The sequence below is a fragment of the Rhagoletis zephyria genome, unplaced genomic scaffold (genome assembly GCF_001687245.7).
Source record: "Rhagoletis zephyria isolate East Lansing unplaced genomic scaffold, Rhagoletis_zephyria_1.1 Rzeph_scaffold_02555, whole genome shotgun sequence".
Taxonomy (NCBI): Eukaryota; Metazoa; Arthropoda; class Insecta; order Diptera; family Tephritidae; genus Rhagoletis; species Rhagoletis zephyria.
The window spans coordinates 48,708-65,720 of NW_016159639.1; the positions used below are offsets into that span (position 1 = coordinate 48,708).

At 36.7% G+C, this 17,013-nt stretch overlaps 4 protein-coding genes across 7 annotated transcripts in view; all 4 read right to left on the bottom strand.

The window, feature by feature from the left end:
• LOC108367135 (uncharacterized) overlaps positions 1 to 4,009 on the bottom strand; it is a 37,646-nt gene extending 33,637 nt beyond the window's left edge. For all 4 annotated transcript variants that reach the window (XR_001848208.1, XM_017621721.1, XM_017621722.1 and 1 more), the window contains exon 1: positions 1,917 to 4,009. Coding sequence is in view for 3 of the 4 variants with exons in the window: in XM_017621721.1 (XP_017477210.1) it covers positions 1,917 to 3,145 (1,229 nt within the window). In the remaining variant the exon portion in view is untranslated. The remainder of the gene's footprint in view (positions 1 to 1,916) is intronic.
• Positions 4,010 to 4,099: 90 nt separating this feature from the next.
• Positions 4,100 to 5,831, bottom strand: Ptpa (Phosphotyrosyl phosphatase activator). The gene is made up of 5 exons (XM_017621724.1): positions 5,643 to 5,831; positions 5,286 to 5,578; positions 4,883 to 5,225; positions 4,616 to 4,824; positions 4,100 to 4,526 (listed from the first exon to the last, which is right to left on the bottom strand). The coding sequence occupies exons 1-5, from the start codon at positions 5,671 to 5,673 to the stop codon at positions 4,251 to 4,253; spliced, it is 1,152 nt and encodes a 383-aa protein (XP_017477213.1). The 5' UTR covers positions 5,674 to 5,831; the 3' UTR covers positions 4,100 to 4,250.
• Positions 5,832 to 8,442: 2,611 nt separating this feature from the next.
• Positions 8,443 to 10,636, bottom strand: LOC108367137 (uncharacterized). Its single transcript, XM_017621725.1, has one exon. It carries the CDS (start codon positions 9,770 to 9,772, stop codon positions 8,540 to 8,542), a length of 1,233 nt encoding a protein of 410 aa, XP_017477214.1. The 5' UTR covers positions 9,773 to 10,636; the 3' UTR covers positions 8,443 to 8,539.
• Positions 10,637 to 10,726: 90 nt separating this feature from the next.
• LOC108367139 (serine/threonine-protein phosphatase 2A activator-like) lies at positions 10,727 to 11,670 on the bottom strand (the record flags this gene model as incomplete). Its single annotated transcript, XM_017621726.1, has 3 exons — positions 10,727 to 11,153; positions 11,243 to 11,451; positions 11,510 to 11,670. Coding segments are annotated over 3 exons (646 nt in total), but the record flags the coding sequence as incomplete, so codon positions are not given.
• Between the last annotated feature and the right edge of the window lie 5,343 nt (positions 11,671 to 17,013).

Here is a 17,013-nt window from a genome sequence, read left to right on the forward strand (position 1 = left end):
TTTATTAAAATATAAACGTTTAATAGGGTAGAAATTGTGAAATTATTTAGCTTTAGCATGTATAGTCGGCCAGAGACAATTGCAGAAAACTGCAACTACTCGTGAAAACTTACAATAAAAGCAATGTAGACGAAAGTACTAGATATTATTATTAAAACTAGATCCATATATAAAACATTTTACATCATTTATTTGAAGTAAATCGGAATATGTTTTTACATATAAGATAGTTTCCATTTAACTCAGAAAGTACATATTTCACTACAAATAATTTTAAGATCATTTCGAATTGCAAAAATAGCGCTAATTAGTTGTATTGAAGTATAAAACATTTTATTACGGTCATATTTACTTATAAAGCGCACAACAATATTTCTCTCGCCATTTATCCGATCTTAAAATTTTTCACCACATTATTTTGCTGCACAGCACCCTGAATGCGACAAAACAGTTGCTGGCAACCCTCAAGTCCTTTATGGGGACCAAATTAACAGCCACAACAACAAAAACCTTTTCTACTGGTATACTGTGGTCAATATCGGCAAAACCAAAGTAGCGGTACCACTGACGGCGCCACCTTTGTTCGCTGCACCGTGTGTTACGATTATCCTTGAACCCTCGTCCGGATTTCCCAAATTCTCCGGTTCGTATCGCTGGATTGTTAAATAAAGGCTAACGATGACCAAATGGTAGTACAATTAACTTTATTGTATAACAAACAAATTTACAATACTTGCTAATACAGTAAAAACACTACAATACTTGTTAAAGCAATTACAACGCTTTACCGAACTTGTTACACACAATTAAACTTAAAGCTTGCTTATTCGCAACTCGCTTCTCTGCTCACTTTACTTGTAGCTTGCCCTTATATACCTGCGCTGGCACTTATGGCAACTCTGGCGACAACGTGGAAAGCCACCACCAAATTGTAAACAATGAAGAAATGTAAACAAATGGCTATTGTCAAAATCGTTAAACTTTTTTCCTAAATGCGATTCTAACGGGCTACTCTCCTGCCCGCGTGATCTTGTATTTTTAGTTAATGTAATTGTACTACAATTTTTTTATTGGTTTTTGTCAAAGCAGCTGATTAAGAACCATGATTCAATAATACAAGGTTAGATAATTATTGACAGCTGCGGTTTGACACTCCCTTACAAAAGGTTGCATTTACGAAGGACAGAGAAAGGGCAAGAATGCAATCCCTTGTTGCGAAAATGGTAGTAGAAAAGTACGCAAAGTAGGCAATTAGTAGTGAAATTCCTTTTGTAAATTCTAATGTATTTGCAGGAAATCTGGCATTTTAAACGAAATGTTGAACGTAATATTGATATATCTACGTGATTTACTTAATTTATATGCTATTTAGCTGTATAAAAACTGCAAAATGACTCAAAATTAAAATAAGACTACTATGAGATCGATGTAAACATCCAAGGCTTATGTTTTCATCAGTTAAATATGCTTCATATTCATATACAAGTAAACATTGCACAAAAGCTTATACTTTTATTTCACACCAAAGCTACACTGTTTCCATGTAAATTTGCAAAGAAGCAACACGGTGCCACTGCTAAGGGAGCGGTGCGAGAGAGACAACTGTCAGTTTATCGAACCTTGTATTATTGAATCATGATTAAGAACTTCGAATTCAACGGTGCAGTGCCGGCTGGCAGTACCGCTGTTAGTTGCGATCGGATTACAGCATACCAATTTCCGAGTTTTCGGAACGGAGCGACGAATTCGTAGCTACGAACATTCGGATTACAGCATAGGGGCCTTTCTATATTACGGTAACGATGTACAACTCTACAGGGTTTGCAGGGATCTAAGTGCCTTCAACCATATAACTAATATTTCCTAAACTTGGTCGTCTCAAAATTATAAGCTTTTCTATTTTTGTTTTCACTTACTTTACAATATCCTCGTCTGTGAAGCTAATACTATCCACCGCCAGACGTTTCAGCTGTCTACAGCTGCATATAAGCATCTTCAATGAGGCATTCGACATGGGGCTGCTGAGCATTTCTAAGCCTTCCAAACATTCAAAACGGTTGATGTCCTTTGTGTATGAGAGCCCATCCATCATGTAACAGTCTAAGTCAATCAACATCGGACAAATGCGCGCTAATTTACTTATTTCCAAGTGGCCAACACCCTTAATCATGGTCAGATGGCTAAGATTCCGACCGATATTATCGAGCACATCCATTACTTCCGCGCAGGAAAATTTGTAGATTTTCAACTTTCGCAAAAATCTATTACTGAGTACTGGAAGCGCACCAGGTTTGGGTGTGTCCAAATAGAGTGATTCCAAGTGTGGGCAAGTTTTTACAATCACACTAAGCGTCTCCTCGTCGGTGCCAGTATCGTGTAAGTAGCGTAGCTTGCACTGAAATTCCTCGTCAATGTTGTCATATACGAATTTCAGCGAGGCGCCTACGAATGAATATGTGGAGAGTGTCTCCACATTGGGACAATGTTCCAATATAAGGGCAATATCTGAGTAGCAAATGTTCTCCTCGCCAGGCATACCAATATCCACAACCGTTAACTTTTCATTGCACATCCCGTGGCTGAGAAACTCCACACCGATTTCGGTTATGTCTGTCTCACCGGATATGTCCAACACTTGCAGTTGCCGACAGTTCTTGCCAATTACCTCGAGAAGATCATCGTTGGCGATGTAAGGTACAAATAACTTGGTCAGGTGTTTACATTTGCGCACGATTTCAAAAAGGTAGTGCATATGCTCCTCCTTCACCCAAACTCCTTTCAAATTGAGCACACGCAGACCGGTACCTTGTGCGGCAATGACTTGCAGGATTTTTTCATAATACGAAAAGGGAAAGACTTCAGTTACCAAGAATGCGACGCTGCCGTTGAGCAGCATTTGCATGCAAGTGAAGCGCATATTAGCGTCCAAGTAATCAGAGCTGAGTATGACACGCAGCAGGTCTTGGTATATGTTCCAGGTAGCGCCGGTCTGCTCGAGATATTGATTGATGTCCACCATCACGATATTAATGTCGAGTACAACGTCAGGTGCATACTTGGCATAACCGATCGTCGAGACAATCTGGTTGGCTAACTCGGCTAAAGCGCTATCGCTCAATGAGCGAACGCTACATTTTTTAGACATGCCTGAGAATTAGCCAAGTGTTCAAGGATTTGTTAACTATATCAATTGATTGTTGACATAAATTCGTAGTGGATTTATTTGTTGTTTGCTGATACGGTCATGCACGTGAATTCCATTTGTTTATAAACAATCCAGTGTAAAAATAAACAAGCATATGTTTATGTGGACCCAGAAACGCGAGTGAAAAGTTCGCGACGATCTCAAACCCCTCTCTCCTTAAGAAATTTGCATTCATTTATACATAATCACATATGTACATATGTATGTGCATATACGATGACCATTTGCCCACTGCCGAAAGCTCCCTGTACAGGCAAAGTGTTACGTCACTTATTTGTGTATATTTTTAACAATATTTTCAAAACTAAAAATACGTATTAGCCACTTTTCATCCAATCACTGTATAATTTTTGAAATTCTATACACTATTAAGAGCAATAAACTCCTTTTGTGAAGTGGTATTACGAACAGATTGGGTAGACAACCTAAATAATTATGCAGCTGCGAAAATATAGTTTTAAATCGCGACCTCGTAGCCACGATAATACATCTTTCCGTGTCCAAATCACAAATGCTACTGTTTTAAATACCGGAAGCTTTCTCAGCAATGTTGGCTATTCTCGTAACTAAACAAAAAAATTGAGTGCGATATATCAGCGTATTTTGATGGACCTGTACATAAATGCATGCGTACATATCGCTGCATAAATTCTGAAAACTTCTATCCCACATTTTTCATATTTGTATGCATGCGAAATTTTGTATAAGCCATAAAGTCGTTATTTTTAAGCTCTAACTACGTACATATGTTACCACTGATAAAAAAGATTAAAGTAGTTTCGTTTCAAAGAAAGGAGATTAGAATTATAGAGCATCTCAGACAGAATCAAACATACTTTTGTTAAACCCTAAAAATATGATTTGCACAAAATTAAAAAATGACAGTTGCACCTATTGCAAGCAAGTAAAACGCTCAATTTAATGCAGCTCAGCTTACATAAAAAGATACTATTTACAATTGTCAATAAAATGCATATTTAGTAGCATTATATATTAGATAAAATACTTTTACTTCCTCTTTTAGCAACAAGCTGTAAGTTTCGATTTAACCCAATTTTTCAGTTAGATCTATGTCCTTGGTTTTTATTGTGGTCTCTGATACTGTTGTGGATTTGGACACACTTTCATCATCCTTTTCCGAACATTGCAACGTTGGCGAAGCCAGTTTGCTCGAACTTATTGAATTCATTGACGATTTCGTAGAAGCAGGGTGTATAAAACCTAAACGTGCTACAGGCAAAGTCGTACCGGGTTTTACAGGTTCAAAACGGAGCAATTTACCAAATAGTGCATGCTGCATTATGGGATATTTAGACAATATCTATAGGAAAATAAAAATATATAGTATGTTTTGGCGGTTATGTTTTAATACACATCTGTACATGGGTACATATCTAACTAAATGCATACCTCCTTCTGGTACATCTTAATCAATCCGCTGTTTATTTTCGACCATGTTGGTACTGCCGAAATACTCCACAACTGATTTGAGTGCTCTGCAAAATGTCCCGTTTTTACTTGGTTGATATAATCGATACAACCAATAAACAAATATTCGTCTTTGTACTCGTTGATAATATCATCGTCTAAGAAGCGCACCGGTTCAAATGGGCTATTGACTGCAAAAAATTTGATATTCAATTATTTACCTCTTCATATTGCTTTGAAACAACTTACATGCTAATTGAGCGCTGCCCCAAATGAATGGCACAAATTGAAAATCATCCAGTGACCAAACACCTTGACTGCCAGCTGGTTCTAAGTGGTATTCCTTTTGTAGGCGGCGCACAAAAATTAAATAGGTATTGAACAAACGTAATACGCAAGCTACGCTGTCTTCTTCCGTCAATAATTCAGCCTTGAATAGTGCACAGAGAAAGAATATAAACGACAATTCATGCCCTGTACCGTAATCAATCCGCACGGAATTGCCGAATGATTCGCTTAGATAGGATCCCAGTTCAGTGAATAGATCACACTTTTCCTGTGGCAGTGCTTCCTTCAAGTATAAAAATATATCCTGAAACGAAAATGTTAAAATTATTTTTATCCAAAATACAGCAATGACTGTAAAACTTACGCGATGCATTTTACTGGCCCACACACGAAAGCCCTTGTTTCCAAAACGTGTAGGCTGATCAACTGGAGGCGACTCATCAACTAGCTTATTGAGTTTGTCAAAAATAGCAACTAAATTTTTCATTATGGGCGATACATAAATGCTGGGATCATTAATACGTTTTCCTTGAATTGCGCAACTAACAGCGTTTATAAAGCCCATCAGATCATAGTAAGCTTCCGAACGTTGCCATTTAGCTATATCCTGAGGCACCTTTACGTGCTTTGAAGGCTCATGGCCGCTAAAAGCCTCAACTGTATAAAAAAGGCAAAACAGCAATTGGCCAAATTACAAAACAATTATATATAATCTACGAACATGGAATATCCGATTTTCGAAGTTCCTCCATTGTGTTATGGCTGAAAATTTAAAGTAAGCAAATGTTATCGTCCGGTGTTTGCAAACTTTGATAACTTCACAAAAATATTTGTTTTGTTTTATTCCCTTTTGAAGGTTACAAGGGTTGCATTCCGGCCTAAAGGTGCAGGTGCATTAAATAAATTGTTCTTGAGCTGGAAAATTATCGACGGCACTATCGATCAGTTTTGTAACCACTATCGAAAATTATCACTCATGTATATACATAATTCAGTAATTTACATATTTCAGAGCGCGGATCGTGTGAATAAACTTTTGTTCCTTAACAAAAATATAGTTGTATTTTAGCAATTCTGATCTCATTTTCAATAATAGTTATGTTTAATTTTTGGACTTTTATAATCAAAACTATTGATAGTACTGTCGATAGTCTCGGACATTTTCCATAGTATCGATACCAGCCGTGTTCCAGTTGCTTATTTAGATCCGTATCTATCACGATCAATTCTCACGCAGAAGATAATGTGCAAAAGCCTTACTGAAAAGGAAAAAATAAATTTTAAACCAAAAATTCAATACAAAAACTTGAATTGTTTTAACCATAACCGAACATTTGTTTATGTATATATTCATTTGTCGGCGCTGTCAATTAAAATTTTCTCACTTAATTAGGAAACAAAACCCTGCAAAAATCGCGACTACTCCATGCATGCATGCAAGAGTACTCCCTAAGGATCAAGGAGTACTCCAAAATTAACCACAATTCATATAAAAAAATGGTCCAATTAACATTGCGATGTCCTAGGGCAGGACCATATACTCCATCCCTGCATTACACCAGAGTAGCACAAAACTACTCCAACATATTAACAACGGCATTGTTGTTATATTTTTTGGTTTGTACACCCTTTTGTTCTTCACTTCTCAAATGCGTTTTCAAAATTAATAAAAACCAAGCCAAAAATTAAAAATTACATGTTGCCTCTGATGGCATTCGAACCCGAACATGCTGGGAGCTAAGAACTAACAGCGAGCATCTCTACACGTTCAGCTACAGCCAGACATGCAAATGTGCTTTCAAATGATCAACTTCAATGACATTTCGTTAAAACATGAGCAGTGATCGGATAACAAACAATAAGCTGGCGCAGAGACACGAGTTGGTCCGATACAGCATGACAGAGGAACACTTTTGTAAGTACTCCAATTTACCACAAATAGACTACATGGTCCAACGATTTTTGCAGGGAAACAGAGTTGATCACAAATTGGTCGAGATTTCTATCTGCACCACATCGATGTTGAATTTGCTTAACTTTTTTTTATCCAAATGTAAAATAATAAATGAAATCTCGATAAGCGATCACTGAAACGCAGCTAGCCACTGTATTGTTACCGGCCGTCTTCACGTGCTGGAAAATCTCGCTAGCGTGACGACGCATGCGAGAAACCGCACGTGTAGACCGCAAAAAGTACGAAGCATGCTTTTTCTCGCATACCGAGCGATATGCGAGCTCTCGCTTGCTTTCTTTTTTTTTGATTGTAGAAACNAAATCTAAAGAGGGGATATATTTTTACAAAGTTCAAGCAATGCTTTGTAGCCGTAACGTTTTGTGGGAACCTTTCAAAGGTTTAATTTTTTGTCTAAAGCAGTGTTTGCATTATTCAACTTTGCGTTCAACAATTGCGTTCAACTCAACGCAGGGTTGCACGAAAAAAAAGTTGAATGGCTAAATGTTGGCTGGCGACCAACTTTGTTGAAAGCGATTAGTTGAAAGGCCATTCAACCAAAAGTTGAATGCAAAGTTGAACAATGCAAACACCTTATGGTGGCGAATATTTTGATATTTTTTCATATTTTGATATTTTTAGCCATTCAACTTTTTTTCGACAACGTGGAAAGCCACCACCAAATTGTAAACAATGAAGAAATGTAAACAAATGGCTATTGTCAAAATCGTTAAACTTTTTTCCTAAATGCGATTCTAACGGGCTACTCTCCTGCCCGCGTGATCTTGTATTTTTAGTTAATGTAATTGTACTACAATTTTTTTATTGCTTTTTGTCAAAGCAGCTGATTAAGAACCATGATTCAATAATACAAGGTTAGATAATTATTGACAGCTGCGGTTTGACACTCCCTTACAAAAGGTTGCATTTACGAAGGACAGAGAAAGGGCAAGAATGCAATCCCTTGTTGCGAAAATGGTAGTAGAAAAGTACGCAAAGTAGGCAATTAGTAGTGAAATTCCTTTTGTAAATTCTAATGTATTTGCAGGAAATCTGGCATTTTAAACGAAATGTTGAACGTAATATTGATATATCTACGTGATTTACTTAATTTATATGCTATTTAGCTGTATAAAAACTGCAAAATGACTCAAAATTAAAATAAGACTACTATGAGATCGATGTAAACATCCAAGGCTTATGTTTTCATCAGTTAAATATGCTTCATATTCATATACAAGTAAACATTGCACAAAAGCTTATACTTTTATTTCACACCAAAGCTACACTGTTTCCATGTAAATTTGCAAAGAAGCAACACGGTGCCACTGCTAAGGGAGCGGTGCGAGAGAGACAACTGTCAGTTTATCGAACCTTGTATTATTGAATCATGATTAAGAACTTCGAATTCAACGGTGCAGTGCCGGCTGGCAGTACCGCTGTTAGTTGCGATCGGATTACAGCATACCAATTTCCGAGTTTTCGGAACGGAGCGACGAATTCGTAGCTACGAACATTCGGATTACAGCATAGGGGCCTTTCTATATTACGGTAACGATGTACAACTCTACAGGGTTTGCAGGGATCTAAGTGCCTTCAACCATATAACTAATATTTCCTAAACTTGGTCGTCTCAAAATTATAAGCTTTTCTATTTTTGTTTTCACTTACTTTACAATATCCTCGTCTGTGAAGCTAATACTATCCACCGCCAGACGTTTCAGCTGTCTACAGCTGCATATAAGCATCTTCAATGAGGCATTCGACATGGGGCTGCTGAGCATTTCTAAGCCTTCCAAACATTCAAAACGGTTGATGTCCTTTGTGTATGAGAGCCCATCCATCATGTAACAGTCTAAGTCAATCAACATCGGACAAATGCGCGCTAATTTACTTATTTCCAAGTGGCCAACACCCTTAATCATGGTCAGATGGCTAAGATTCCGACCGATATTATCGAGCACTTCCATTACTTCCGCGCAGGAAAATTTGTAGATTTTCAACTTTCGCAAAAATCTATTACTGAGTACTGGAAGCGCACCAGGTTTGGGTGTGTCCAAATAGAGTGATTCCAAGTGTGGGCAAGTTTTTACAATCACACTAAGCGTCTCCTCGTCGGTGCCAGTATCGTGTAAGTAGCGTAGCTTGCACTGAAATTCCTCGTCAATGTTGTCATATACGAATTTCAGCGAGGCGCCTACGAATGAATATGTGGAGAGTGTCTCCACATTGGGACAATGTTCCAATATAAGGGCAATATCTGAGTAGCAAATGTTCTCCTCGCCAGGCATACCAATATCCACAACCGTTAACTTTTCATTGCACATCCCGTGGCTGAGAAACTCCACACCGATTTCGGTTATGTCTGTCTCACCGGATATGTCCAACACTTGCAGTTGCCGACAGTTCTTGCCAATTACCTCGAGAAGATCATCGTTGGCGATGTAAGGTACAAATAACTTGGTCAGGTGTTTACATTTGCGCACGATTTCAAAAAGGTAGTGCATATGCTCCTCCTTCACCCAAACTCCTTTCAAATTGAGCACACGCAGACCGGTACCTTGTGCGGCAATGACTTGCAGGATTTTTTCATAATACGAAAAGGGAAAGACTTCAGTTACCAAGAATGCGACGCTGCCGTTGAGCAGCATTTGCATGCAAGTGAAGCGCATATTAGCGTCCAAGTAATCAGAGCTGAGTATGACACGCAGCAGGTCTTGGTATATGTTCCAGGTAGCGCCGGTCTGCTCGAGATATTGATTGATGTCCACCATCACGATATTAATGTCGAGTACAACGTCAGGTGCATACTTGGCATAACCGATCGTCGAGACAATCTGGTTGGCTAACTCGGCTAAAGCGCTATCGCTCAATGAGCGAACGCTACATTTTTTAGACATGCCTGAGAATTAGCCAAGTGTTCAAGGATTTGTTAACTATATCAATTGATTGTTGACATAAATTCGTAGTGGATTTATTTGTTGTTTGCTGATACGGTCATGCACGTGAATTCCATTTGTTTATAAACAATCCAGTGTAAAAATAAACAAGCATATGTTTATGTGGACCCAGAAACGCGAGTGAAAAGTTCGCGACGATCTCAAACCCCTCTCTCCTTAAGAAATTTGCATTCATTTATACATAATCACATATGTACATATGTATGTGCATATACGATGACCATTTGCCCACTGCCGAAAGCTCCCTGTACAGGCAAAGTGTTACGTCACTTATTTGTGTATATTTTTAACAATATTTTCAAAACTAAAAATACGTATTAGCCACTTTTCATCCAATCACTGTATAATTTTTGAAATTCTATACACTATTAAGAGCAATAAACTCCTTTTGTGAAGTGGTATTACGAACAGATTGGGTAGACAACCTAAATAATTATGCAGCTGCGAAAATATAGTTTTAAATCGCGACCTCGTAGCCACGATAATACATCTTTCCGTGTCCAAATCACAAATGCTACTGTTTTAAATACCGGAAGCTTTCTCAGCAATGTTGGCTATTCTCGTAACTAAACAAAAAAATTGAGTGCGATATATCAGCGTATTTTGATGGACCTGTACATAAATGCATGCGTACATATCGCTGCATAAATTCTGAAAACTTCTATCCCACATTTTTCATATTTGTATGCATGCGAAATTTTGTATAAGCCATAAAGTCGTTATTTTTAAGCTCTAACTACGTACATATGTTACCACTGATAAAAAAGATTAAAGTAGTTTCGTTTCAAAGAAAGGAGATTAGAATTATAGAGCATCTCAGACAGAATCAAACATACTTTTGTTAAACCCTAAAAATATGATTTGCACAAAATTAAAAAATGACAGTTGCACCTATTGCAAGCAAGTAAAACGCTCAATTTAATGCAGCTCAGCTTACATAAAAAGATACTATTTACAATTGTCAATAAAATGCATATTTAGTAGCATTATATATTAGATAAAATACTTTTACTTCCTCTTTTAGCAACAAGCTGTAAGTTTCGATTTAACCCAATTTTTCAGTTAGATCTATGTCCTTGGTTTTTATTGTGGTCTCTGATACTGTTGTGGATTTGGACACACTTTCATCATCCTTTTCCGAACATTGCAACGTTGGCGAAGCCAGTTTGCTCGAACTTATTGAATTCATTGACGATTTCGTAGAAGCAGGGTGTATAAAACCTAAACGTGCTACAGGCAAAGTCGTACCGGGTTTTACAGGTTCAAAACGGAGCAATTTACCAAATAGTGCATGCTGCATTATGGGATATTTAGACAATATCTATAGGAAAATAAAAATATATAGTATGTTTTGGCGGTTATGTTTTAATACACATCTGTACATGGGTACATATCTAACTAAATGCATACCTCCTTCTGGTACATCTTAATCAATCCGCTGTTTATTTTCGACCATGTTGGTACTGCCGAAATACTCCACAACTGATTTGAGTGCTCTGCAAAATGTCCCGTTTTTACTTGGTTGATATAATCGATACAACCAATAAACAAATATTCGTCTTTGTACTCGTTGATAATATCATCGTCTAAGAAGCGCACCGGTTCAAATGGGCTATTGACTGCAAAAAATTTGATATTCAATTATTTACCTCTTCATATTGCTTTGAAACAACTTACATGCTAATTGAGCGCTGCCCCAAATGAATGGCACAAATTGAAAATCATCCAGTGACCAAACACCTTGACTGCCAGCTGGTTCTAAGTGGTATTCCTTTTGTAGGCGGCGCACAAAAATTAAATAGGTATTGAACAAACGTAATACGCATTTACAATACTTGCTAATACAGTAAAAACACTACAATACTTGTTAAAGCAATTACAACGCTTTACCGAACTTGTTACACACAATTAAACTTAAAGCTTGCTTATTCGCAACTCGCTTCTCTGCTCACTTTACTTGTAGCTTGCCCTTATATACCTGCGCTGGCACTTATGGCAACTCTGGAACTTTCTGAAGTTTGTCGCTCATTCTCTTTCTCTCGCTGTTCGCAGTGTTCATCCAACTTGACGTTTCTCTTTGTGGAACATTCTACGTCATTCCTCGAACATTCTGCCTATTTCTCCTGTTCGCTTTGTGTTGCCGCAGTATTCGCCACAATACGATTTCGAACTCGCGTAAATGTACATTTGCTAACCGCGATAGCATGAACGCTCTTCGAAAGCATATGTTGGAAAGTGCTAAATGTTGCATTTTAAATGCAGCAAAAACGTTGCATAAGCTATTTGGAAATACAAATAATTTGCAAATACCTAACTCACTGTTTATTCGATGGTGAAAAACTCTTTTTTAATATTGCCTGATTATAAAAAGGCAATAATATGACCATCAAAAAAGGAAAATAAAGTTAAAAATGGTAACGTCTTGATTATAAAAAGGAAATAAGATGACCATCGAAAAGGAAAATTAACCTAAGAATGGCAGCGTCTTGCGCTTATTTGCAAATAGTACCACCAATCAATACTTATTTGCGTGATTTAGTTATTTGCAAATAAAAAATTAACTCAGTGTTTATACGGTAAAGTTTACCATTTTGGAAATTGTTATTTGCAAATAATGCATGCGTATAAACGTAACAACAATCATGATGCAACGATTACATGACGACTACACTTTCGCACACTCGGCCGTGATATTTCAATTTATTTGGCGTCTAAAAATTCACTTAGAGCAGGTATTTTCTGTTTTTCTGGTTGATATTTTCGCGAAATATTTACAAAAACCTGCAATTTTTAAAATATGGGCTGTGCTGCAACAAATCTAGGCATAATTTTACAGTAATGCCTCTTCTTTTCTTTTCCTGAAATGTGTTTTGTGAATGCTTTTTACAATTTCGACATATTTTGTAGCAAATAAAAATTCATTGCAATTATCCACTTTTTAATAAGTTCTACAAAAAATACTGATTTTTATGCATTTTTAATGCAAATATTAATATCATGGAACAGACAACTAATAACGAGGCTTGAAAGGACGCCTCTAACAGAAGAATGCTACAAGAAGGAACTGGATACAATATATGCCATTGCGGAAAATAACGGATATAGGAGAGGCCTGGTGGAGAAGTTAAGAAAGGACACAAAATCGAAAAAGACTAGCAAAGAGGAAAACAATAAAAAAACATTTGGGCAGCTCTAACTTACACAGGAAAGACATCTTACAAACTTGCCAAATTCTTTCATAAGTACGACATTCAGACATCATTTAAAACAAGGAACACAGTGGGAAATATATTGAAAGAGAAAATAAGCGAGGAAGACCCGCTAGATAAACAGGGTGTTTACAAGTTAACCTGTGAGTGCCGACACAGTTACATAGGACAAACAGGGCGAAATATAAGAACAAGGTATCGAGAACACATAAGGGATTATAATAAGAAAAAACGAAAACCAGAGGCTGCAATAGAATCGAACTTCGCGAATCACATGATCAAAAATAAATGCACACCAATGAAGATTGGACAAACAACAGAACTTCTCCGTGTACAACATAAAGGACAAAGATTGAATATATTAGAAAATATGGAAATATATAAACAGAAGACCTTCAAAGGACAAATAATAAATGAGCAAATAAGTACTGTATCGGACGTACTGTTTGAACCTCTAAAGATATGGAAGGGAATACACCAACTGCAAAAACAAAGGGGGTAAAAATCACGGACTTCTACCTGCCGTCAAAAACGAGCCAAAACAATTCATCTACCTATTGAGTACCGCAAACACTGCAAAACTAAAAAGACGTACCTAACAAAAGAAAGAGGTAGTTAACAAGGAGTATAAATACGAGCAACCAACAAAAATTATGCAGAACGAAAAATGACACTGAAGATGGCACAACGCCGAAACCGGTTTGTCTCCAAAACAAATTTGACAAGGGATGACGGAAATTCGTTCCATAATACACCCACCCTGTCGGAAACAACAACAACCAAAAAGGAAATTAACTTTATCACTAATTTTTCCCCATCAAATGTAAACAAACAATTTCGTTTATTTCGTGCACAACGATTAGGAAACGAAAATATTCATTCATTCATTTTATTCCCTTATTATTATTTTTATTTATTTTCATTATTTTATGATACATTTTAGTATACAAATTTCGGCTCCTCGACAACAGTGAAGTTTACGAGGTCGTTTGCGGATCAAATTTGCCTGGTAATTTTATGAGGGGCTTGTAAATAGAGCTCCATACAAATTTTGACAGTTCTTTTACGAGGCTCGTAAAGGTGAAATAAGAAAAGAACGCAGAACTTACACTTAAACGCTGTCTGTATACGCAGAATTTTTTCGATTACTGGAGCCCTCAGTGTTGCTTACTACAGTGTTTCCACTCATCAAAACCTTTTCATAAACTTACCTTTTCAACTACAATTTTTCGTGCTATAATAGATGCTAGCTAAATATAAACTACTTATTTTTCAACAAAAAAACCTTATTCGATAGTAAACTTCAAATATTTTAATCGTATTTTGAATAGGAACTTATAACTCTTTTACCATCTGTAAAACTGACGAAGTGAAGAAGGAAGAAATCAGCTGACACGGAAAAATCTAAATTCCGCAGATTTCTGCGCTACGTTTCAGCTGACTCGGGTTTACGTATCGGTAGGTTCACGTTCTTGACTAATTTCACCTTTACTTAACGAGGTTTACGAGGCTATTATGAGTCTAAAGGAATACCCCTATTGATCCATTTTCGCGCTGGTTCTCTGGTCCATCGTTTTTGTCAATGCCAGTGGAATCATGGCCACATGCCTCGGTCACCAATACCAATGTTTTAATTGATTGATTTATGAGATTGAAAATAACAACGGCTTAGATGTTGAGGTTTATTGATCGTTCCCGAGTGAGGGTGACTACGGATTGACCTCAACCGAACTCGATGCGGCCGAAGCTTGTACGGTGTTTCTATGAAAAACGAATCACGTGGCTCGCTCTCTCAATTACGAACGGCGAATCAACCTACTTAAACGACACATTCTTGATTCATATCATGATTCAATAATACAAGGTTCGATAAACTGACAGTTGTCTCTCTCGCACCGCTCCCTTAGCAGTGGCACCGTGTTGCTTCTTTGCAAATTTACATGGAAACAGTGTAGCTTTGGTGTGAAATAAAAGTATAAGCTTTTGTGCAATATGTTTATTTGTATATGCATATGAAGCATATTTAACTGATGAAAACGTAAGCATTGGATGTTTACATCAATCTCATAGTAGTCTTATTTTATTTTTGAGGCATTTCGCAGTTTTTATACGGCTAAATAGCATATAAATTACGTAATTCACGTAGATATATCAATATTACGTTCAACATTTCGTTTAAAATTCCAGATTTCCTGCAAATACATTAGAATTTACGAAAGGAATTTCACTATTAATTGCCACTTTTAGTACTTTTCTACTACCATTTTCGCAACAAGGGATTGCATTCTTGCCCTTTCTCTGTCCTTCGTAAATGCAACCTTTTGTAAGGGAGTGTCAAACCGCAGCTGTCAATAATTATCTAACCTTGTATTATTGAATCATGATTCACTTTGCATCTCTGCTTCTTGTTCTTTGCTTTTGTTTATTGTTTAGGGCCAGTTGTTCAATGTATGGTTATCACTACTTCCCGGTTAAACACCATTATCGACGTTTTTGACATCATGCATATATCATGTGATCGATAAAGCAGTAGTTGTGCTTAACCGGAGCTTCTACCTCCGATTTGTGCTAATCAGACATTGAACAACCGGCCTTAAATCAATACTTTTAACAAATCTAGCTATTTTTTCAACGTTATCGATAAAAACTAGAAAAGACAACGATTTGTTCGTGATTAGGGTTGCCAGACGTACTGCTTTTGGGAGTAAACGTACTCCTTTTTATTGCAATGTACTCCCATGTACTCCCAAAAAAAATATCTGGAAATGTACTCCTTTATTAGTTTTGTACTTCTTTTCTACTCCTTTTCCAGCTATTAATATTTTATCATATACAGGGTGTAAAATAATAACTGTTGCTCAGTTTTTTTTTTAAATAAAATTGGCCTTTATAGATTTTGCGAAAAAAGTAGTTCATTGTTAATTATCCACAGATTTTACTTCAATTTTATTAATTTGTTTTTAAATTTTAACGTCCATTTGGGTTTACTTTGAGAGAAAAGCGCAAGTAAAAAAAGTCCTTATTGTATAGTTTTTAAATTTAACCTTCATTGGGTTTACCAGGAGGTTGGGGAGAAAAGCGAAAGCGGCACGCAAGTCTTCGTCAGTTACTTTATTACATATCTTCTGTAACCATAGGCTAATTTCCTCCCACTAGGAGGGAATTCATTCGACCAACCCTATACATTTTTTTTTCTTTATACACAATCTAAGAAAAAATACACCCGAAAAAGAGGTGTGAGCCGCATGTACTTATCTCCCAAAGCTGGAAAATGCAAATAAGGATTAAAATTTTAAAACCAATTAATAAAATTAAAGTAAAATATTTACAAAGTTAGCAAAAAAATACTTTGCTTAACAAAATCTATAAAGAACCCTATTATTTTTCAAAAAAACTGTGCGACAGTTATTATTTTATGCCCTGTACTTTGCCATTCATATTGTGGCAAACACTATTTAGTAATNAAAATTTTAAAACCAATTAATAAAATTAAAGTAAAATATTTACAAAGTTAGCAAAAAAATACTTTGCTTAACAAAATCTATAAAGAACCCTATTATTTTTCAAAAAAACTGTGCGACAGTTATTATTTTATGCCCTGTACTTTGCCATTCATATTGTGGCAAACACTATTTAGTAATCAAAGTTAAGTGTGATAGTGAAAAAGTGTAAGCATGGCCGTAGCAAGGTAGGAGCAGGCTTATAAGGCTTAAATTAAAAAAATGGCTATACATTCAGGAAGAGTCTGGAATTCTTTCCTATAAGGGCGGTCATTGAAGAGGCGGTGAGCGAAGAGGGTGTGGGCGTGGCACCTACAACCCCCACCTAGGCGCCCTATGTGTCCCAGGGACCCCTTATAAAAATTTCCAAAAATCACAATTTTCACTTGTGTCCACAGTATTTTTGCGTAGAATTCGGTTAGGGATTATAACCCTTACTACGTAGAATCTTCCTTTCTGTGTTGCCGAAGAA